At 43.4% G+C, this 24450-nt stretch overlaps 2 protein-coding genes across 6 annotated transcripts in view; one reads left to right on the forward strand and one right to left on the reverse strand.

Moving 5' to 3' along the window:
* The first annotated feature begins 113 nt into the window (after positions 1–113).
* Positions 114–10962, forward strand: Cluap1 (clusterin associated protein 1). The gene is made up of 11 exons (XM_034974873.2): positions 114–177; positions 822–1018; positions 1695–1865; positions 2772–2867; positions 3135–3352; positions 3951–4083; positions 4905–4989; positions 5725–5817; positions 8740–8856; positions 10360–10446; positions 10749–10962. The coding sequence occupies exons 1-11, from the start codon at positions 156–158 to the stop codon at positions 10868–10870; spliced, it is 1341 nt and encodes a 446-aa protein (XP_034830764.1). The 5' UTR covers positions 114–155; the 3' UTR covers positions 10871–10962.
* Positions 10963–15937: 4975 nt separating this feature from the next.
* The window catches only part of LOC117987809 (uncharacterized), a 67156-nt gene continuing 58643 nt past the window's right edge, over positions 15938–24450 (reverse strand). For 2 of the 5 annotated variants that reach the window (XM_069502412.1, XM_069502411.1), the window contains exons 5-7: positions 21942–22055; positions 21470–21648; positions 15938–18543 (exon numbers count right to left, since the gene is read on the reverse strand). In XM_069502412.1, coding sequence (XP_069358513.1) covers positions 18432–18543; positions 21470–21648; positions 21942–22055 — 405 coding nt within the window. In that variant the 3' untranslated portion in view covers positions 15938–18431. The remainder of the gene's footprint in view (positions 18544–21469; positions 21649–21941; positions 22056–24450) is intronic. The other 3 variants (XR_011237422.1, XR_011237424.1, XR_011237423.1) reach the window with 3 other exon arrangements.

Genomic DNA, 24450 nt, shown 5'->3' on the forward strand with positions numbered 1-24450 from the left:
ACCATTTTCTTTGGTAATTTTATGTTACCATGACTACAGAGTTTGAAAACAAAAAAATTAATACAAGAGCATTCTTTGAGTTTTTGGAAATATAATAGCTCATTTACTGTGTATTACCGAGAAAAATTAGAATATTTTTTAACTTAGTACCAAAAATGTCGTACAGGGATCTAAGAAGTAAGTATAAATATCTATGACACTAAAAAAAAAAAAACTTAAAGCTAGCCTTATCAAATTACTATATAAATCATGACCGCGTGGAATGGTGCCAAGAATACTGGCTGCATTTCCGCGCTGGACAGCCAGGCTGATCCGTTGCGCAAAAAATGAGCCAGCCCTTCTGTCACCAGATGACGCTATTAATCGCGGTGAAATGTCTCGTAAAAAATTTTTAGCACTAAGACTCCATGGCCCCAGGGTCTCCACGGCAAACGGCACAAAAATGTAACTCTCTATAAGAGAGGCATACTTGCGCCGCTTGCCGTTTTCAGCTGTATCTGCTGCGGCTCCCGGTCTTGATGCTGTCTTCCTGATATGACACGGGGCCAATGTGTCAACGCAAGTTGCGTCCCACATGTCACTTATATAGATTTCCAATACATAATTATTTTTACTAATCCAATATCATGCACAAAAGAATATCTCCTGATAGTGTTACTGTAGGTCATCATCATCAACCCATCGCTGTCTCATTACTAAGCACGGGTCTCCTCTCAGGGTCAAAATGAGAAGAGTAGCCATAGTTCACCATGCTGGCTAAGTGTGGGCTGGCACACTTCACACACCTTTGAGAACATTATGGATGGAGTCGATTGCTTCAGATTTCAGCGAAGCAATGCGTGCCCTCGGCTTTCCCCAGCAAATATCTCTGGAAAGCTTCCGCAACCCCAACTGGGAGCTGGTGGAAGCTTGCCTGCGCTGGCTGGCGGTCAGGATCGAGCCTGATGCTGCACTGGCTGGCGGCAAGGATTCCGTGGAACAACGGGTCGCTATGGTCACGCATGCTACTGAACTGTTTGTGAGTAGATGACGGAGGGTCACAGAATTGGGTATTTGACTATCTTCTTCTTTATATAGTGCCGGCTCCTATCGGAGGTTGGCAACCATTAGAGCTATCTGCACCTTGGAGCTTGGACGCTGCTACGCGGAATAAAGAACGGGTACTCTTCTCGTACCACTGGCGTAAATTCTTGAGCCACGATCTTCTTCGGCCAGGTGGTCTTCTGCCGGCTATTTTCCCCTGAATTATTAGCTTAAGGAAGTCGTGCTATTTCTCATAATGTGGCCAAAATACTCCAACTTCCGCACTTTTACCGTTTTCAAGTTCTTTACTTGGCCTTTGTAGTACCTACTGTAAACTGTTGCATTCTTAACACGCTGTATCCAAGAGATTCTCAACATTCTTCTTATATGACTATATCAAAAATAAATTATTTATCAATGGTTCTTAAATAGTAATCTTCCAAAATTTGTAAAATCCTCGTCCTTTATTAGTTTTCGCCGTTATCCGTGAGAATATCTCGGATATGCCTCGTGTTCAAATCGGACGTATTAGCTTAGATTTGGAACAGAGATCGGATTAGCAATAACCGAGTTCGGTCTGAGTTATTTATCCGTATTTTCACGGACTCAGCTCTGAAGAGTGCGTAACCGCTCTAAGGCTTTATAAAGCAATTTTTTCATATTTTTCTTAGCATTCCAGGGCAAATCTCAAGCTCAACGGCAAAAAGGTCTACGGCGCGGATGGGTGGGCGGTCCGAGAGCTGCTCAAGGTTGCCAGCCTGCTGCGCGCAGCGTTGGAGGCGCCCAACCAGGACGACCAACTCGCTGACTCCAACCCTTTGGTTTATGACGTCAGCAACCGCGTGAGTTTTTTTTTTTTTATTATTTATAACAATCGTAGGTACACCAAATATTTACATTATTATTTTCTCGCCCAACTGGTGAGCCAGTTTGTTGGCGAGCTGGCGCTCCTTAAAAATAACTATAATCTACGTATTAAATTGTACTTATGTATGTAAACTTATATTCTAACTTATAAACTTATACTCAGATTAAGGGTTGATCGCTGCAGCGAATTGAACGCTTTAGAGATCAATCCTCAATCTGAGGTAACAAACAAAATAAACTAAAATAAAAAACTTATTACCTACCATATGGACTTAGGGTAAGATCTATAGAGCGCACTCTGACTTAGCTTAGAGTTAAAACGAGACAGAGCTATATCTCCCACATAAATCTGTCTCGTTTTAACTCAATCTTAAGTCTGAGCAAAGTCAAAGTGCGCTCTATAGATCTCAGCCTTAGAGTTACCTGGCGTTTGGGGCTGGCTTTTTATCTGAAATAATTCACATACCTAGTGGTAGTATTCGAGAGGCTGGGAGTTCGATCCTGGGCACGCACCTCTAAGTCTTCGGTGTTATGTGCGTTTTAAGCTATTAAAATATTACTTGCTTTAACGGTGAAGGAAAACATCGAACTGCGTGCCTGAGAGTTCTCCATAATGTTCTCGAAGGTGTGTGTAGTCTACCGATCCGCTCTTGGCCAGCATGGTGGACTGTAGCTACAACCCTTATCATTCTAAAAGGAGACATGTGCTAATATGGTAGTATAATGTAAGTTATGTGGAACCACCGCCAAACTTTAACTTGTCATCGAATAAAACCAAAGTCCTCATGATTTTCAATCGTTCTTTGAAATAAAAAAACATACAGTCGAATTGAGAACCTCCTCCTTTTTTTGAAGTCGGTTAATAAAATAACATTCTGCAGGTTAGCGAGATCAAGCAAGCCCGAGTATTGGCAACGGATATTACAGCACAAGGGGCGTTCTTGTACGATCTTCTGGCCAAAGAACCGGAGAATAAGGTGAGCTGTAAGACCTCTATTTTACCTGATGCTCGCGACTTCTTACTCGTGGGTGTTTTTTAAATCCCGTGCGAGTTCTCTGATTTTCCGGGATAAAAATAAGCCTCTCCAGGTCTTAAACTGTACCAATGCAAAAAAAACAATTCGATCCGTTGCTCCGTTGCGACGTGATTGAAGGACAAACCAACTACCAACAAACCAATAAACCAACGAAAAACACGCTTTCGCATTTATAATATGGGTAGTGATATTGTATTACATCTCCAGGAGCATCGCGACAAGGCTCTATCTCGTCCTTTGGACATGTCGTCTCTGGAGTCGGCGCTGTCTCGTGCGGTGGAATCGCTCTCAGCACGAGTGAGCGCAGTGCGGGAACAGATTGACAACGTAGCCTCAAGTGAAGCAGCGCTCGATGCCAAGCTGGAGCGGCGCCGAGCGGAGCTGCAGCGAGCGGAGAAGCGACTGCACACTGTGCAAAAGATCAAGTAAGGACAATATTCAGGAGTAACACGACATGGCTCTATCTCGTTCTCTCGACAAGTCGTCTATGGAGTCAGCGCTGTCCTGTACGGTAGAATGTCTCAGCGCGAGTGAGAGCGGTGCGGGAACAGATCGACGTGACTTCAAGTGAGGCAGCGCTCGATGCCAAGCTGGAGCGACGCCGAGCGAAGCTGCAGCGAGCTGAGAAGCGACTGCACACTGTGCAATAGATCTATCTTCGGGGGTAACGCGACAAGGCGACTTTCTATTGGGCATGTCGTGTCTGGAATTCTTTTAGACCAGCTGATTTTAGTTTAGAGATTTGTATACAAACAGCTAATATCATGTATAATTAGATGAAGATGCAAATCGGAGGTTTTACATCTGCCACGTCATGACTTCCCAACTAAGTAGCCAATTATTGTAACTGGGACACAAAAATAATGTTTTGTGTCGTATAAATGGCTTCTATATATTTATGGTTCCAGCCGAGGTGGGGAATTTCCTTCCAGGTTTCGTTTTCCCTGACTATTGTAAAATCAAAAAAAACTAGTTTTTATCCAAGAATAATGCACCTTTTTCTGGCCTATTTGTGCTCTACAGGCCAGCGTATCAGAGTGAGCTGAACTCCCTAGAGAGTGAGATAGAGGAGCTGTGGGAGCAGTACGTGCTGCGATACCGCTGCGTGGAGGCGCTCAAACACCAGCTGAGTTTACTCGAGACTGCTCAGGCTGAGGTGAGTTTCTTGAGTAATTATACGATTTAGCAACAAATCAAACAAAGGTCAGTAGAATATATCTTGAACTTATTTCAAACGGGTCATGATCAGATCAGAAATGAGGAAACAAGTCGCGAAGCTGAAGTGGTAATGGGCAGGATAATAAATATACATACATAGTTTGAGGAACCATTAGACGTTGACAGTGCTTGAATGGCGACCTCGTATTGAAAAGCCCAGGTTTAGACACCCCTACTAGGTGGACGGTCGATTTCAATCGAGTCGTTAGGAGTCGCTGAAAAGTGGAAACAAGCAGCAGAAAATCGTATTTTGTGTACTTTAGAGACTTTTGTACATCTATCGGTTGAAACTTCTTCTCGAGTCGACGGTCACCTCAAACACGGACAGCCCCAAAAAGCCGCCACCGCGATAGCTCGGTCGGTAGCCTCGTGCAGGTTGTCGGGCACGCAGGGCACCCAGTCATGTGCGCAATGCTCTGTCTCGGATGACTGCAAATGCACTCCGTATCATGTCCAGAGATAAAGCCCCACTTCGCTAGTTTGCCCTTGCTCTGAGGCGGTTGAGCGACTTCCAGATAGGCCAGATGTGGTTGTATCCTTCGGATATTCTCTCCTTCACGCTGATGTTCGGGTTGAAACTGTATGATGACATTTTTGTGGGTGAGATCTCACACCTATTTGATATAATATATATGGCCTATAATATTAGTGTTTTTTTAGTGTGCTACTTGTTTTGGGAAATTATTCCTCTTCACCTCAACATGTTCCTGGTATTTTCCAGGGTTACTTAGTTGGTAGATCAAGGTTTTTTGTTTCCAGGCAGCAGACGAACAGCAAGCGGCTATCATGCAACTGATCCACAAGTATGAAGCTGAGGATGTGCTGGGGAAATTAAGTGATTCTGGTAAATGCAATACTTTTTTACTGTGGGATATGTTTGCGCTTGAATCATCAGTACCCGTATTATAAATGCGAAAGTGTGTTTGTTTGTTGGTTTGTCCTTTAAGTCGAGTCACGGAGGCGGGCAGCGCGGCTTTGAAGTAAACCGCTTGGCAACGTTCAAATTCTGTGTTACAAACGTTAAATTTGAATTTAATAAATTATAGAAGTCCTGTTGAAAACCAAAATTTAGCAGGTTCTTTGTAGTACTTAAAGACAAATATTTCCATATAAAAATTATTTGCTAAGTCAGAAATTTTAGTATTAAATAATTCATTTTAGACTTTTATTTCGGCTTATTTCAAGATTTTATTTGGTCGAGTGAAGTACTTCCTATTGTGTATCAAAGTAGCACATTCTTTAGACAATGTCTTTAGGTTTATTGTATATTTTTAGCAAGGCCACTATTTAATAGTAAATACTTAAAACATTTGATCTAGCAAACCAGTTTTTTCCGCTTAGCCTCGGTGATTCGCCTTAATCACGTCGCAACGGAGCAACGGATTGTCGTGATTTTTTGCATGGGTATAGATAAAGACCTGGAGAGTGACATATGCTACTTTTTATCCCGAAAAATCAAGGAGTTGCCAGAGGATTTTTAAAAACCTAAATCCACGCGTACGAAGTTGTGGGCATCAGCTAGTATTGTATAATTAATTTACCAAGTACTATTAATATTAACTTGTATAATGTTTCCCAGACGAAGCGAACTCAAGTGAGGAGGAAAAGGAATCCGTGAAACAACCGAGACCGGCAACGAGGCCCAAGACTAGACTACGTATTAAAACTGCTGGTAGGGTTCTTTTACTTCCAGAGGTTTTTTACGTACTATAAATTATTATTATTGTGTAGGTATAATTTGGTATCAGGATTTGATGTTCTAGGTATAATACGCGACAGGTCCTGACAGAAACCTGCATGCCTGAGAGTTCTTCATAATGTTCGCAAAGGTGTGTGAAGTCTGCCAATACGCACTGGGCTCGTGGCAGTCTAAACCCTTTTCATTCTTAGTAGTGACCTATACTCAGTAGTGGACCAGCGATGGGTTGATCATGATGATGCTGCGTTTATGCACCCTCTAATTACAGCTATCTCCGCCACCGCTCCAAATTTTTCGTAAGTCCGTTTAGTCGCACGGTAGCGCGCTCCAGGTCACCCATACCGCGCACTTTGGCTGCGCTCAACGCGCTGCTGAAGGAGTCCCCTCGCTGTGACATATTTGCTGACAAATGGGCTGACCTCATGGGTCAGATTTTGCACTTTTGTGAAAATTTATAATTTTGCTTTTTAAAATTTATAATTTTAACAATTTTTGTATGTATGTTTATGTTAGTTTGTACTCGTAGTTTAATTAGTGTAATTGGCTTTATGGCCGTTCTAATTAAATAATAAATAAATAATAATAATAATAATAATAATAACTCACTCATCTAGCTCCAAAGTCCACCGATACCACTGATCCGGCTAAGTACCGTCCTATTACGTGTCTTACTACCATCTATAAGACACTGACATCTGTTTTGAGCCTCAAGATCTCCCGTCACGTGGACGAGAATAACATCATATCTGGGGCTCAAAACGGATGTCGGGGCGGTAGTCGTGGTACTAAGGAGCTCCTTCTCATCGACTCCGTTGCGGGCCAACTGGTCAAACGCAACCGTCGGAATTTCTCCGCCGCCTGGATCGACTACAGAAAGGCATTCGACTCGGTGCCCCATTCGTGGCTCCTGAGGGTCCTTGAGCTGTACAAAGTCGATGGTACAGTTCGAGACTTCCTCGGAGAATGCATGGGGCAGTGGAGTACGATTCTGTGTCTCCATGGCGAGCGGCTGGCGGATGCCGATGACCGGATAAGGATAGGAAGGGGTATCTTCCAGGGTGATTGTCTGAGCCCGCTTTGGTTCTGTCTGTCTCTGAACCCACTCAGCACTTTGCTGGAGGGTTCGGGGACAGGCTTTCAGTTTCGGAGAGGAGGGACAAAAGTGCCTCACCTTCTCTACATGGATGACCTCAAACTGCTGGCACCCAATGCCACCCGCCTGCAGGAGCTGCTGAATGTCACCACTGACTTCAGCAATTCCATCAGGATGGAGCTTGGGCTGGACAAGTGTGCGGTCATGCATGTGGAAAGGGGACAGGTAACTCATTCGGCTGAGATGAGTCTCGAGCCGTCCACCATCAGAACCCTCTCTGAAGCTGAGTCATACCGGTATCTGGGCATGTCACAGTCGCTAGGGGTAAAAGAGACGGACGTGAAACAGTCTGTTTGCGAGGCCTTTTTTGGCCGTCTGACAAAAATCTGTAAAAGTTATTTGTCAGGAGCCAATAAAATCCGAGCTTATAACGGCTGGGTCATGCCCGTTCTCATGTACACCTTTGGCGTGCTCAGATGGACTCAGACCGAACTTGACGCCCTGGACAGAAAAGTCCGCACAACTATGACTCTTTATCGCATGCACCACCCAAAATCGTCTGTGATGAGGTTGTATATCCCCCGGAAGTGTGGTGGTCGAGGCGTATTGAGCGTCAAGACCATGCATAACCGGGAGATAGCCAACCTCAGAACCTACTTTGAGACGATGAGGGGGTCTCCCATGCATAGAGAGGTCATAGAATGTGATAAAGGACTCACCCCACTAGCCTTAGCCCAAACCGAGTGGCAGAAACCGGTGGTACTTAGCACCTCTGACCGGGAGGCCGTATGGAGGGAGAAGGAGCTGCACGGACGCTTTTTTAAAGCTCTTAATGAGCCACACGTAGATAAAAAAGCGTCCGTGCAGTGGTTGCGCTTTGGTGACCTCTTCGGGCAAACCGAGGGTTTTGTCTGTGCGATACAAGATCAGGTGGTCAAGACGCGGAACTACCGAAAGTACATTCTGAAGGATGGCACTCACGACATCTGTCGAGCTTGTCGCCATCCCGGCGAGTCACTCAGACATGTGCTTTCGGGATGCTCAGCGCTTGCCAACACTGAGTATCTGCACAGACACAACCAAGCAGCCAAAATCCTTCACCAAGAGCTTGCTCTGAAGTACGGTCTCCTGGATGAGAGGCTGCCGTATTACAAGTACACACCGGTGCCGGTACTCGAGCGCGACGGAGTCCGGCTCTATTGGGACCGGTCCATCATCACGGACAGGACTATTCTAGCGAATAAGCCTGACATCGTGGTGGTGGACCGGGCACAGTCGAGGGTGTTTTTGATGGACATCACCATTCCGTATGACGAGAACCTCGTGAGAGCTGAGACGGAGAAAAAGCGCAAGTATCTCGATCTGGCTCACGAGGTTTCCGACATGTGGCATGTGGAGTCCACTGAAATCATCCCAATCGTCATATCTGCGAATGGGTTGATCCCAGTCAGCCTCGCTCAACATCTGAGGCGACTGGGGTTCCGTGGCAGTTCGCTCGCAGCCAGGATGCAAAAAGCGGTCTTGCTGGACTCGGCTAGGATAGTCCGCCGATTTCTTCACCTGTCGCCCTGACCCCCGGCCGTTTGGTCTCCCCTGCCGGGGTGTAACCCTCCGCCCGGTACAAATATGTATGTATGTAATGTTTATGTAGGTTTATTTATTTTTATGTATGTAAGTATATTATAAACTTTTTTGGCTTTTATATGTATCTATTTTGTACACGGGCGTGAGAGCAAATGATATATAATAATAATAATAATAATGATGATGATTTAACCAGTAGTAACGGTTGTGTTTGCTAGGCGCGGGGCCGGACGCGCGGCGCGCTTTCGGCGCGATGCAGGCGCGCGACGACTCGCGAGACCTCGACGACAGCACCGACACTGACCTCTCCGACACGCAGCTCTATGGTAGTGCTGGTAAGTACTACAATGGGGATCAACAGGCAAAACTTATTTTAGACCGAGCTTACAATGCAAAACTTTACAATTGGATATTTGACTCCAATTTTTTTATTACTTTATTATAAACTAGGATAAAAATAATAACGTAAACTGAAAGAAATTCAACAAAATATTTAAAAAAAAATTATTAGAAAAGGGCTACTATGCCGTAAATGATTTCCTAAACGACGCACATAAAAATAAATAATAATATCGGTCTCCCTACTAAGGTCTAAGGACCAAATTGCGACCCAAACATACTTTGTACATACTTAATATGATGTAGTTTATGGAAATTGAAATTGAAACCAATCGATCAAATAACAAAAAGTTATAAGCATTTAAATATTTATGATTAGATAGAGATAGCGATATAGAATTTTGACGTCACACCCTACTAATGCCATAGTAGCTTCGTGCGGTTTCATAGAAATTTTCGTTTTGCGAGAAAGGGTTAGAAGACCCTCCCACTCCAAAATTAAAATGCCTGTAACTTTGTAATTATTTGTTGGATTTTAATATTTTTTTCAGCGTACGTCATTATTTTTATACTAGTTTATAATAAAGTAATAATATTTATCAAATTCAAAAGTAGGAAAATACCCAATTGTGCATTGTAAGGTCTACATTTCCTGAGGATGCTCCGGTGTCGGGGTGAAACGTGCGTCGGTTGTGTTTGGGATTTGTGTGGTGCTGCGTGATGGTGGTGCATGGTGCTCGTCTGGTTGCTGCTTCTTCCTGCATGTTTAGCAGTGGGCCGTGCTGCATGTTGCACCATACAGATTCGACCTGTTTCAGCGGATTATAGCAAAATAAGCTTTTAGTTAATTGTGTAAATGAATTGCTAACTTTACTTAGCCTAGAGCTGGGCATTACAAGTTTATTTTTATTTCTAGTAAGTATATTATCTACGTCGATACCGCAAAGCCTTAAGACTAAGGTCTTCAACGAGTGTGTCCTACCTGTGATGACGTATGGAGCGGAAACGTGGACACTGACAGTTGGTCTCGTCCACAAACTAAAAGTCGCTCAGCGCGCTATGGAGCGAGCTATGTTAGGTATCACTCTCAGGGATAAAATTCGGAACGAGGAAATTCGCAGAAGAACAAAAGCGACCGACATAGCTCAAAGGATTAGCGGGCTGAAGTGGCAATGGGCAGGCCATGTCTGCCGCAGAACCGATGGCCGATGGGGCAGACGTGTTCTGGAGTGGAGACCGCGTACCGGTAAGCGCAGTGTGGGACGACCCCCAGCCCGCTGGACCGACGACCTGAAGAAGGTGGTGGGGAGCGGTTGGATGAGGAAGGCGGAGGACCGTGTTTGGTGGCGCGCTCTTGGAAAGGCCTATGTCCAGCAGTGGACGCAAACAGGCTGATGGATTGGATTGGATTGGATATTATCTACAAGTTTTTAAACTATCGTATTAAGATTCTGTTTGAAAAAAAGTGGAGGATAATAATGGTGTTTGTTTCTCATCAGGCGGGTCGGGCGGCGGGCGCTGGTCGCGGCCTCGCCCGGCCACACGCACGCTGGCGGCTGCTGACGATTACGCTGACCTCATACATGGTGGGTGTGCGTTACACAAAAAAATAAAAAAAACCGATGAAGTGCGAGTCGGACTTGCACAGAAAGGGTTCCCTATCATCGGACTGTACTCGTTATGTGGAATATTAGATTTAGTGAATTAATTTTTTTTTTTTTATGTTTAACCACAAATTCACGGGTTTCGAATGATTTTTTTCCTTTCTTTGTGTTATAAAACCTACTTACGTGCCAATTTACATGATTTTAAATTAAATTTAGAGAACCTGTCGAATTTAGAGAGGGTCCTGAGAACCTATCGTCTTATCATATATTTTGGTCTACAGCTGCAAAGGTGGAGGGCGACGAGGGTTCTGAAGGGTCGTTGGGCAGTTCCTCCGAGAGTGAGCTGCGCCTCAACAGTGCTCATCGCGGCCGGACCTCCGCGCTCAGCGATAATGAGTTCTAGATACTGATGATTCAGAGGATGATTATTCTAGACATAGACCATTTTTACAATGTAAGGACTAAAAATTGAACTATTAATAAAAACTTGAGCACTATAGAGTCCGTACAAAATGACTTCTCACGCGCCATTTTAACACTAAAGGTCAACTTTCATGTCAAAAGTACGGGTTAAAATAAGGACTAAAATAGTACCTACTTTTGACATGAAATTCGACACAAAATGTTAAAATGGCGCGTGAGCTGTTATTTTTACTCATTATATATACCTCCTTACTTTCAAAAAATAATAATTTGCAAATCGGGGTCCAGAAACCTCGAAAAAATTACATCCTACATAAAAAAACCGGACCGAATTTAGAACCACCTCCTTTTTCGAAGTCTGTTAAAAATACCATGATCCCTACTAGGTACCATTTTTACTTAGTATATATAGTGTAGGTAGATATACTTAATATTACACTAATTTTAAGTATAAGTGGGCATATTTGATCTTTATATCTTTCGAAATTAATAAGTTTTTTTATTGTTTTGATGACTATAGGGTGATTTCAATAAAAAATTAGTTTGTGTAAAAATAAAATTTATTCATTTCACAAGCAATACATTCTTGCATTATATATTTGCAAATATTGCGAGCCTCTAGGTATATATATATACAGTTTCATTCAACTTCAGATTGGACTACTAGTCTCGCAGTCACTGTATTTTCCGACTACAATAACTAACATCTTGATAGAAATGTTCGAAATTAAAATTGCACGCCTTATTTTGATATAGTTCTTGCATTTCACGAAGGCCACTGACTCATGCTTGTGTTGAAGTCGTATCGGTATACGAAAGGTACACTAAATGTGTGCGTTTGACAGCGCTTGCTCGCGACTGATTGGTCCGACATGCACGCACACTTACGCAATGACCGTGTAAACAACGTTACCACAAGTAAAGTTCACTAGCCTTCGTGAATTGCAAGAACTGTACCTACATATTAGCGTCGATTCTGATGTCTTTCTCTAAAACTAAATTTAGCATACATATCTGCATCTTTTTCTTTTAAGGTATTGCTAAAAAGGACGGAAAATGAATTTTTAACTAACAACTTAAAATTTCAGTGCTACTTTAATTTAAACACTATGCGGGTAATACCTAAAGTCACGGATTTGTCGATTTGAAATTGTAATAAGTTTGTTTGTCCTTTTCTTGTTACATTGGTAAGAAAAACATGTGAATACTCTAAAATTTAGTTGCCATTAGAATCAGTACCATTGACAAATTATGAAATATGATTCTATTTTAATTGACAAAATCATTATTAACTTTTTATAACAATTTTATTAAAATAATAGATAAATATAGATAAAAACAAAATAATAAAATAAAATATTTACATTACTAGCTACCACTTAAATACACTTCTATGGAAATTAATAATCTCAAAAACTACGCTAGATTACTTTATATACAGATAATAATAAAACGTAGAAAATATTAAAAAAAATCAAAATATTCAAACTTGGTAACAAGAATTACAGCTAAAAAAGTATACGGTTGAGATCTATAGAGCGCACTTTGACTTTACTCAGACTTAAGATTGAGTCAAAACGAGACAGATTTATGTGAGAGATATAGCTGTCTCGTTTTAAGTCTAAGCTAAGTCAGAGTGCGCTCTATAGATCTCACCCTAAGGATCAGTGTGGGTAGTATGAGATCTTACATCTCACAGCGTGACAGTAAAGTGAACCTAAAGCTCCATGCTTTAAGGTTAATAATTCAGTAACTGTGGTTTTAATTTCGCAATTTTTCCGCTTGGAGCGCTGGCTACGGATGTATGGACGAACTTGAGCCTTTAAACACGGACATTAAGGTCAATTTACTTTGATGCTAAATTCCGATTGACACTCAACTAATGAACGTTGGTGAGAGGTAAAATCTTATACTGAGGGTGAGATCTATAGAGCGGCACTCTGACGTTGCTTAGACTTAAGAGAGAGTTAAAACGAGACAGAGATATCTTTCACATAAATCTGTCTCGTTTTAACTCAATCTTAAGTCTGAGCAAAGTCAAAGTGCGCTTAATAGATCTCAGCCTAAGACTTCTGCTCATGCCCAAAATTTCACATAGTTATAGTCCATGACAGGTTGAGATGGCAATCGGGGTAGTATAGTATATCGCACCGGGTTAGCGTGGGGGATGTAGGGGTAAGTGGGGCGTTCCCTCCCAGATTGCCATCTCGACCTGTCGCGTACTATACCTGTGTAATATTTCTATAAGACATATATATGTACATGACTCGTTGCGGATCTGTCTTACATTTAAAAATACATACATTTAAATTTTAACATGAATAAAATTAGAACTAAGTAAAATAAATTGAGCAAATTTAGATGTGTTACATATTTACATACCAATCGATATTGTTCTCCCGCGTTCGAGAATTTGGCACCGGTTAGGTACATCGGACTTTGAGTTCAAATATATACAGATTAAACCGCGGTACTCAGAGTCGCTAATCGTTACTTCAGATTGAGTTAAAACGAGACAGATTTATGTGAGAGATATAGCTCTTGTCTCGTTTTAACTAAACTTAAGTAACGATTAAGCGGCTCTGAGTACGGCTGTAAGACTAACACTAACATTAGATCAAAGGTAAACACTATGCGCAAAGGTAGTACAGGTAAAGCTACTTTAACACGGACCACATTTCAAGCAAATAAGCTGTGCTGTGATAGCCTAGTGGTTAGGACACCCGCCTTCTAATTGGAGGTCGGTGGTTCGATCCTGGGCCTCTAACTTTTCGGAGTTATGTGCGTTTTAAGTAATTAAATATCACTTGCTTTAACGGTGAAGGAAAACATCGTGAGGAAACCTGCATGCCTACGAGTTCTCTAAAATAAATAACTCTACGGCAATTTACTTACGGTCTAAATAACCGTCAGTAAAAGTGGCTGCTCTCAAATTAAGAAAAACCATAACAAGTAAGTATACAATTGTTATAGTTTGTGGTCCGTATAAAGTAGCACTAGACTAAGAATTATGATTAAGGTAGACTTACTTATTCAAAGATTTTTGTTTTCAAAAAATCAGAATGTTTTACATCTACTTAAAGAGCTGAAATTTACATATAGAGCGTACTTTGACTTTACTCAGAATTGAAAGGCCGGCCATACACGGACTGCTCGAGCCGTTAGCCAGTGATCAACATACACGGACCGCTCTTGCAGTCAGAGTCAACAGCTTGAAGCTGCCATCGAGCAGTCAGCGTAACTGCTCAAGCAGTTAGCAATTTCAATGTTCTCAATAAACAAACGATGTGTGCGGGCGGGAAGCGTGCGCGACGTGGAATGAGGAGCGCGGGCGGAGGTAACTGCGTTAGAGCGTTCGACAGCTCGAGCAGTCTGTGTATGCCAGGCGACTGCTTGACTGCCCAACCGCCCGAAGCAGTTGCAACTGCTTGAGCGGTTCGTGTATGTACGTACGTAGAAGTCTATAGTTCAATATGCAGTCGCAGCTTGAAGCAGTCCATCCTGACTGCTGCAAGCTGTCCGTGTATGACTAGTCTAACAAGACCGAGTTGTCAGAGACATAAATCTGTCTTGCCAACTCAAAGTATGCTCTATACGTACTCTATCCACGGAGACAAGTTTATATAGGGCTCCCTCTGTTACGTAATTCTATACAAATGACAGAGAAAAAAAGTCAGTGAGCGTTGTGATTGTACACTAATTTTGTTTCCGTGGATAGAGTAGGACGGAAAACATAAGTTGGTTTGTGATTGGTTGGTCACTCACAATGGCACTAACTTTTTGTCTCTGTCATTTGTATGGGATTACGGTAACAGAGAGAGCGCTATATTAACTTCTCTCTGTGGGTAGAAGATAGATCTCATAATTAAAAGTTAAAACTAGATAAATAGAACTTAAAACGACTCCTATAACACAGATATTTGACGATACAAAACAAGTGTACAATAAACAATTGTTCGTGTTAGTGACGTAGGGGTTAGTAAGGTGACCATTCTTGTTATTTTATCAAACACCAAAAAAATTAGAAAAAAAAAATCACTAATTCTGTTGTCCAAATCTCGTACTATCTTTTTCTGCAGGGGCATTATGAGAGGGATAGCAATTTATTTAAACCTGCCATTTTAGTTTAGTTTACAGATTGCGTAGGTAGAACAGAATTAGCCACAATGAGAGAAATGTATAGAGAGTATAGAGTTTGGTAGTTTTGTGGGCCAAAGCGTAGCGTCTTTTTAAACGACTTAAATTAAATTCAACTTGATTAACTTGGACGTACGGTTGAAATTGAAAGATGAACTTTTCGTACGGGGTTTTTAAGAGTTAGGGTGACCAATCAACATTAAGCTATGCTGTGCTCCGCTAATCTGACTTTTTGGTGCTCTTTTTTCTACAAAAAAATTGAGCTGCACGGTGTACTGTGCGACTGCGACATGCATGCGCACCCTGTAGGGTGATTTCGTAAAACCTGCATCAATCATTATTACAATCTCAATCGTTGTGATTGGCTGAATTTGTGAAATTCTTGTTGCAACAATGCATTGTAGCCAATAGTGAGCGAGCGTCAACCAATCAGAGGTGATTGCGATCGTGACATTGTAACTGTCATTCTACCGCAATCGCGCAGCAGTACAAGCGAGTTGGACGGCAAACTGAGCGAAATGGGCAATGCGTGACGAGCGAGACAGCGAGTATCGCATGATCCTTGCCATGTTCAAACACAGCACAGCCGTACAAAGCGCAGCACATCTGCCCCCCAATAGGCTACTTGACAATTTTTTTAAGTTGGTCTTAAATGGTTAATATTTGTCCTATTATATCAAAAAAATTAACACTATATTTTTTTGCGCCCTAAAAACCGTAAAACTTTAATTTAAAAAAATATTTTTCTTAGACAGGTGAAAACACTGTCGGCCATGTTTGGCCGATAGATTATCTGTGCTCTGACGTCATGCATTTGTAAACAACAGTATAACCACAGAGATTATCTGTGCTCTGACGTCATGCATTTGTAAACAACAGTATAACCACAGGGTTATACTGTTGTTTACAAATGCATGACGTCAGAGCACAGATAATCTATCGGCCAAACATGGCCGACAGTGTTTTCACCTGTCTAAGAAAAATATTTTTTTAAATTAAAGTTTTACGGTTTTTAGGGCGCAAAAAATATAGTGTTAATTTTTTTGATATAATAGGACAAATATTAACCATTTAAGACCAACTTAAAAAAATTGTCAAGTAGCCTATTGTGTAAGCATAACCATTTCATGGCTATCGCAATCGTCAAGAATTCTGCCCTTTGATTGGCTGTGAAAAAATGTAAACAGCGAATCAACCAATCAAAAGGCAGAATTTCTTGACGATTGCGATAGCCATGAAATGGTTATTCTTACACAATTGGGGGGCAGGATTTGTTTGTATCTTCATTATAATCTAAGGCTGAAATCTGTAAAGCGTTTTTGACTTTGCTCAGACTTAAGATTGAGTTAAAACGAGACAGATTTATGTGAGATATATAGCTCTGTCTCGTTTTAACTTTGCCTTAAGTCTAAGCTAAGGCAGAGTGCGCTCTAAAGATCTCACCCTAGGAAGATTGATAGAGCACAGCATAGCTCAGTACTGATTGGTCACATTTATAGTCAGGTTTTAGTTTTTTTTAACTTTATCTCTTAGGAAATGCTTCGTTAAATTGCTAAATGACTTGTTACAATCATAAGTCTTTCTACATACATACATACATACATACATACATACATACATACATACATACATACATACATACATACATACATACATACATACATACATACATACATACATACATACATACATACATACATACATACATACATACATACATACATACATACATACACACTTGGTACATAGTGCCAGGGTTAGTAACAATCAAGTGAGTTAGTGAATATTTACAACTACCCTCGTAAAGCTATCGCGTTTAGTTTGGTTCAGTCACAGAATTCAAAATAAAGTAATAGAAATAGTATCCTGCTCTTCTTTGATACCGGGATAGTCACCTACGATTTAAGTAGAAGTTTTTTTCGTACCTATTACTACAACCGTAACACCGGCCTGGCTGCGCACGATATGTGTGTGCGGTCACTATACTCCAATTTTTAATTAAACAACATTTTTTGACGTTTCCAGTGCTACCAGATTTTTATGAAAAATAAATAGTGCGGGGGGGGGGGGGGCAACGGCATATTGGTATGAACCACCAATTCAGTTGGTACAGTAGCTACGGGTAACTTTAGAAACGTGTCAAACATTGCGAGTCGATGGTTCAATTAATGGTTTATCCAGCTGTAAATTATTTAGTTACATCTAAGAACACCTCACAAAGCATTATTATACCATCTCTAGGTACTTATTTTATTTTAGTAATTATTTACTAGTTTTATAATGCTTCTTCTTTACTCTTCTTGTGAAAGTTCAATCTAAAATAGAGAGGCAGGAACTGGATCATGAACCAACTGAACCACATAAATCACTAACATCTTAAATAATATGGTATCATTATTTTCTTCTTCTTATTTTGCTTTGACGATTTAACATTAGCTAATGTCAAAACGTGTTCTTTAATTAAAAAAGTCAAGTTCATGTTCCTTTACCACTTCTGTAGGCATCTATTCTGAATTCTGTGAAATCTATATTCTTACTCTATGTTAGTGAATAGAATAGAATAGAATAGAATAGAATGTTTTTTTTATTCATGTAAACTTTTTAAAAGTGCTTATGAATACTAATAATAGTGAAACTATGAGTATTATAAAATACAACCTACTAATTGTGAAACCCTTAATGATATTCGAAGTAGGGTTCCTTAAAAAAAGTAGTCAAAATCGCCTGTATCTACGATTGTCTTCTAATAAAAGATCCGTCACTGCCCTTTGACTTGCGCTAATATGCCTCAAGCCTTATAATACCTACCTATAAATTTAACAAAAAACACACACACATGGAATATATTAATAAGCATTTGCAAAACTTAACTATTCGTAATTATTTATTAATATTAACTTATTTATTAATAATATCTTTAATAATTATTAAAAAGTGGGTTTAAGTACCTGAGGGTATGTAAAATATTCTTTTGATATGTTATTTTTAAGCCTATTAAATTACAATTTACTTTGATAACATTGCCTACTCTGTTGCGATATTATCAAAAACGAAATCTATGACGTAAATACATCATATAGTACACGACAGGTCAAGGTGGCAATCGGGGAGGGAACGCCTCGCACACCCGCAATGCGGGCGCGCTAACCCGGTGCGGGCGAGCGCGGGTGACCCCCCGTTGTCGTCCCGCTTCATGCCCCGATTGCCATCTCGATCGAACGAACTGGCGAAGTACGTAGTAGGTATTTTGTAGTAGTCTTTCTTTTTTTTTTCATTTTGGCAACCCCTATTCGTATAGCGACATCACTTGTGTGTAGTGTATAGACCGCCACAATGACTAATGAAGTGATGGATGATGCTGAGTGTGAGTGATCAGTGTGAGTGATTAGGGTGAGTGTGAATGATCAGTGAGAGTGTGAGTGCGAAGTGTCGGTGGCCGAGCTGGCGAGCGAGTCGTGGTGCTCGGCTGCGTGTCTGCTCTCGTCGCACACCGCTATGAACTGCTCCGCGTATGCCCTGGAAACAGTCAAAGTCAAAAGTTACAGTACTAACTACTACCACTTTCGAGAGACACAAGTTGTCACAACCGACTAAAATATTATGGTTAAATGCTGTAGAAGTGCAACCTAGAAGTCGTTCTATCAGATTGTCACGCCTTACCCATCTAATCCCGCGTCCTCTTCAAGTCGTCCACGGTTTTCTCTGTCCGAGCGTCGTCGCTTGCGGTGTATTCGCTCGAGCGAGCGCGTCAGTTGCGAGTCGTCGCTCCGTGCGTGTTGCTCGTGACGACTAGCGACGACGGACGCGTTGGTAACATGCCTTACCTATCAAATCCCGTTTAATTCCTCTTCAAGTCGTCCACAGTAGGGTTTTCTCTGTCCGAGCGTCGAGCGAGGTGCGTCAGTTGCGAGTCGTCGCTCCGTGTGCGCGCTGCTCGCGGCGGCCGGCGACGACGGACGCGTTGGTAACATGCCTTACCTATCTAATCCCGTGTAAGTCCTCTTCAAGTCGTCCACAGTAGGGTTTTCTCTGTCCGAGCGTCGAGCGAGGTGCGTCAGTTGCGAGTCGTCGCTCCGTGTGCGCGCTGCTCGCGGCGGCCGGCGACGACGGACGCGTTGGTAACATGCCTTACCTATCTAATCCCGTGTAAGTCCTCTTCAAGTCGTCCACAGTAGGGTTTTCTCTGTCCGAGCGTCGAGCGAGGTGCGTCAGTTGCGAGTCGTCGCTCCGTGTGCGCGCTGCTCGCGGCGGCCGGCGACGACGGACGCGTTGGTAACATGCCTTACCTATCTAATCCCGTGTAAGTCCTCTTCAAGTCGTCCACAGTAGGGTTTTCTCTGTCCGAGCGTCGAGCGAGGTGCGTCAGTTGCGAGTCGTCGCTCCGTGTGCGCGCTGCTCGCGGCGGCCGGCGACGACGGACGCGTTGGTAACATGCCTTACCTATCTAATCCCGTGTAAGTCCTCTTCAAGTCGTCCACAGTAGGGTTTTCTCTGTCCGAGCGTCGAGCGAGGTGCGTCAGTTGCGAGTCGTCGCTCCGTGTGCGCGCTGCTCGCGGCGGCCGGCGACGACGGACGCGTTGGTAACATGCCTTACCTATCTAATCCCGTGTAAGTCCTCTTCAAGTCGTCCACAGTAGGGTTTTCTCTGTCCGAGCGTCGAGCGAGGTGCGTCAGTTGCGAGTCGTCGCTCCGTGTGCGCGCTGCTCGCGGCGGCCGGCGACGACGGACGCGTTGGTAACATGCCTTACCTATCTAATCCCGTGTAAGTCCTCTTCAAGTCGTCCACAGTAGGGTTTTCTCTGTCCGAGCGTCGAGCGAGGTGCGTCAGTTGCGAGTCGTCGCTCCGTGTGCGCGCTGCTCGCGGCGGCCGGCGACGACGGACGCGTTGGTAACATGCCTTACCTATCTAATCCCGTGTAAGTCCTCTTCAAGTCGTCCACAGTAGGGTTTTCTCTGTCCGAGCGTCGAGCGAGGTGCGTCAGTTGCGAGTCGTCGCTCCGTGTGCGCGCTGCTCGCGGCGGCCGGCGACGACGGACGCGTTGGTAACATGCCTTACCTATCTAATCCCGTGTAAGTCCTCTTCAAGTCGTCCACAGTAGGGTTTTCTCTGTCCGAGCGTCGAGCGAGGTGCGTCAGTTGCGAGTCGTCGCTCCGTGTGCGCGCTGCTCGCGGCGGCCGGCGACGACGGACGCGTTGGTAACATGCCTTACCTATCTAATCCCGTGTAAGTCCTCTTCAAGTCGTCCACAGTAGGGTTTTCTCTGTCCGAGCGTCGAGCGAGGTGCGTCAGTTGCGAGTCGTCGCTCCGTGTGCGCGCTGCTCGCGGCGGCCGGCGACGACGGACGCGTTGGTAACATGCCTTACCTATCTAATCCCGTGTAAGTCCTCTTCAAGTCGTCCACAGTAGGGTTTTCTCTGTCCGAGCGTCGAGCGAGGTGCGTCAGTTGCGAGTCGTCGCTCCGTGTGCGCGCTGCTCGCGGCGGCCGGCGACGACGGACGCGTTGGTAACATGCCTTACCTATCTAATCCCGTGTAAGTCCTCTTCAAGTCATCCACAGTAGGGTTTTCTCTGTCCGAGCGTCGAGCGAGGTGCGTCAGTTGCGAGTCGTCGCTCCGTGTGCGCGCTGCTCGCGGCGGCCGGCGACGACGGACGCGTTGGTAACATGCCTTACCTATCTAATCCCGTGTAAGTCCTCTTCAAGTCATCCACAGTAGGGTTTTCTCTGTCCGAGCGTCGAGCGAGGTGCGTCAGTTGCGAGTCGTCGCTCCGTGTGCGCGCTGCTCGCGGCGGCCGGCGACGACGGACGCGTTGGTAACATGCCTTACCTATCTAATCCCGTGTAAGTCCTCTTCAAGTCGTCCACAGTAGGGTTTTCTCTGTCCGAGCGTTGAGCGAGGTGCGTCAGTTGCGAGTCGTCGCTCCGTGTGCGCGCTGCTCGCGGCGGCCGGCGACGACGGACGCGTTGGTAACATGCCTTACCTATCTAATCCCGTGTAAGTCCTCTTCAAGTCGTCCACAGTAGGGTTTTCTCTGTCCGAGCGTCGAGCGAGGTGCGTCAGTTGCGAGTCGTCGCTCCGTGTGCGCGCTGCTCGCGGCGGCCGGCGACGACGGACGCGTTGGTAACATGCCTTACCTATCTAATCCCGTGTAAGTCCTCTTCAAGTCGTCCACAGTAGGGTTTTCTCTGTCCGAGCGTCGAGCGAGGTGCGTCAGTTGCGAGTCGTCGCTCCGTGTGCGCGCTGCTCGCGGCGGCCGGCGACGACGGACGCGTTGGTAACATGCCTTACCTATCTAATCCCGTGTAAGTCCTCTTCAAGTCGTCCACAGTAGGGTTTTCTCTGTCCGAGCGTCGAGCGAGGTGCGTCAGTTGCGAGTCGTCGCTCCGTGTGCGCGCTGCTCGCGGCGGCCGGCGACGACGGACGCGTTGGTAACATGCCTTACCTATCTAATCCCGTGTAAGTCCTCTTCAAGTCGTCCACAGTAGGGTTTTCTCTGTCGGAGCGTCGCTTGCGGTGTATTCGCTCGAGCGAGCGCGTCAGTTGCGAGTCGTCGCGACGTCCGCGGCCGCGCCTTTGTCGCTCCGTGCGCGCTACTCGCGGCGACCGGCGACGACGGACGCGCTGAAAATTAAAACAAATTTTCAAGCAACTAGGTAAATCATATAAGAAAAAAAAAGAGGCTTTTCACTTCGGCCGGTCAAAATGTATTGTTATCCTATACCGAATAAACTTTAAGACCCTGCTGCACTTATCTACGCAATGTTCGTTGCCCTGTAGCGTCAGTCAGGTGTTTTATTTGCTTTAGTTGCGAACTTTAAAAAAATAAAGGAATTTATATCGTACATCGATACACAGTAAAAGTGCAGTACAGTATGGTATAACGGGTAAAGTTGGTAGGAGGCTTATTCACATACCGCGTCAGGTACGGGGTAGTAGAGCGGCGGCGGCGCGTACGCGTTGGGCGGTAGAGGTAGCGTGGCGTAGCGCGGCGCGGGAGGCACCACCATGCTCATCGGCATACGGCCCAGCTGGAAACATACAAAGGTAACCATAAATACTCGTTGACACGAGCTACTTATGCCTGCAGTGAATAAATACTCGTTGAAACGATCTAATGCCTGCAGTGAATAAATACTCGTTTAAACGAGCTACTCATGCCTGCAGTGAATAAATACTCGTTGAAACGAGCTACTTATGCCTGCAGTGAATAAATACTCGTTGAAACGAGCTACTTATGCCTGCAGTGAATAAATACTCGTTGAAACGATCTAATGCCTGCAGTGAATAAATACTCGTTGAAACGATCTACTTATGCCTGCAGTGAATAAATACTCGTTGAAACGATCTAATGCCTGCAGTGAATAAATACTCGTTTAAACGAGCTACTCATGCCTGCAGTGAATAAATACTCGTTGAAACGAGCTACTTATGCCTGCAGTGAATAAATACTCGTTGAAACGATCTAATGCCTGCAGTGAATAAATACTCGTTTAAACGAGCTACTCATGCCTGCAGTGAATAAATACTCGTTGAAACGAGCTACTTATGCCTGCAGTGAATAAATACTCGTTGAAACGAGCTACTTATGCCTGCAGTGAATAAATACTCGTTGAAACGAGCTACTTATGCCTGCAGTGAATAAATACTCGTTGAAACGATCTACTTATGCCTGCAGTGAATAAATACTCGTTGAAACGATCTAATGCCTGCAGTGAATAAATACTCGTTTAAACGAGCTACTCATGCCTGCAGTGAATAAATACTCGTTGAAACGAGCTACTTATGCCTGCAGTGAATAAATACTCGTTGAAACGATCTAATGCCTGCAGTGAATAAATACTCGTTTAAACGAGCTACTCATGCCTGCAGTGAATAAATACTCGTTGAAACGAGCAACTTATGCCTGCAGTGAATAAATACTCGTTGAAACGAGCTACTTATGCCTGCAGTGAATAAATACTCGTTGAAACGATCTAATGCCTGCAGTGAATAAATACTCGTTGAAACGAGCTACTTATGCCTGCAATGAATAAATACTCGTTGAAACGAGCTACTTATGCCTGCAGTGAATAAATACTCGTTGAAACGATCTAATGCCTGCAGTGAATAAATACTCGTTTAAACGAGCTACTCATGCCTGCAGTGAATAAATACTCGTTGAAACGAGCAACTTATGCCTGCAGTGAATAAATACTCGTTGAAACGAGCTACTTATGCCTGCAGTGAATAAATACTCGTTGAAACGATCTAATGCCTGCAGTGAATAAATACTCGTTGAAACGAGCTACTCATGCCTGCAGTGAATAAATACTCGTTGAAACGAGCTACTTATGCCTGCAGTGAATAAATACTCGTTGAAACGAGCTACTTATGCCTGCAGTGAATAAATACTCGTTGAAACGATCTAATGCCTGCAGTGAATAAATACTCGTTGAAACGATCTACTTATGCCTGCAGTGAATAAATACTCGTTGAAACGATCTAATGCCTGCAGTGAATAAATACTCGTTTAAACGAGCTACTCATGCCTGCAGTGAATAAATACTCGTTGAAACGAGCTACTTATGCCTGCAGTGAATAAATACTCGTTGAAACGATCTAATGCCTGCAGTGAATAAATACTCGTTTAAACGAGCTACTCATGCCTGCAGTGAATAAATACTCGTTGAAACGAGCTACTTATGCCTGCAGTGAATAAATACTCGTTGAAACGAGCTACTTATGCCTGCAGTGAATAAATACTCGTTGAAACGAGCTACTTATGCCTGCAGTGAATAAATACTCGTTGAAACGATCTACTTATGCCTGCAGTGAATAAATACTCGTTGAAACGATCTAATGCCTGCAGTGAATAAATACTCGTTTAAACGAGCTACTCATGCCTGCAGTGAATAAATACTCGTTGAAACGAGCTACTTATGCCTGCAGTGAATAAATACTCGTTGAAACGATCTAATGCCTGCAGTGAATAAATACTCGTTTAAACGAGCTACTCATGCCTGCAGTGAATAAATACTCGTTGAAACGAGCAACTTATGCCTGCAGTGAATAAATACTCGTTGAAACGAGCTACTTATGCCTGCAGTGAATAAATACTCGTTGAAACGATCTAATGCCTGCAGTGAATAAATACTCGTTGAAACGAGCTACTTATGCCTGCAATGAATAAATACTCGTTGAAACGAGCTACTTATGCCTGCAGTGAATAAATACTCGTTGAAACGATCTAATGCCTGCAGTGAATAAATACTCGTTTAAACGAGCTACTCATGCCTGCAGTGAATAAATACTCGTTGAAACGAGCAACTTATGCCTGCAGTGAATAAATACTCGTTGAAACGAGCTACTTATGCCTGCAGTGAATAAATACTCGTTGAAACGATCTAATGCCTGCAGTGAATAAATACTCGTTGAAACGAGCTA

The sequence above is a fragment of the Maniola hyperantus genome, chromosome 13, assembly GCF_902806685.2.
Source record: "Maniola hyperantus chromosome 13, iAphHyp1.2, whole genome shotgun sequence".
In the NCBI taxonomy this organism is placed as follows: Eukaryota; Metazoa; Arthropoda; class Insecta; order Lepidoptera; family Nymphalidae; genus Maniola; species Maniola hyperantus.

What these genes read in the sequence shown, in the direction of transcription:
- Cluap1 (XM_034974873.2), top strand. Translation starts at nt 156, where the DNA reads ATGTCGTACAGGGATCTAAGAA. An exon ending in GGGGAAATTAAGTGATTCTG is followed by an intron (nt 4,990 to 5,724) that starts GTAAATGCAATA and finishes AATGTTTCCCAG; the next exon opens with ACGAAGCGAACTCAAGTGAG. An exon ending in GCAGCTCTATGGTAGTGCTG is followed by an intron (nt 8,857 to 10,359) that starts GTAAGTACTACA and finishes GTTTCTCATCAG; the next exon opens with GCGGGTCGGGCGGCGGGCGC.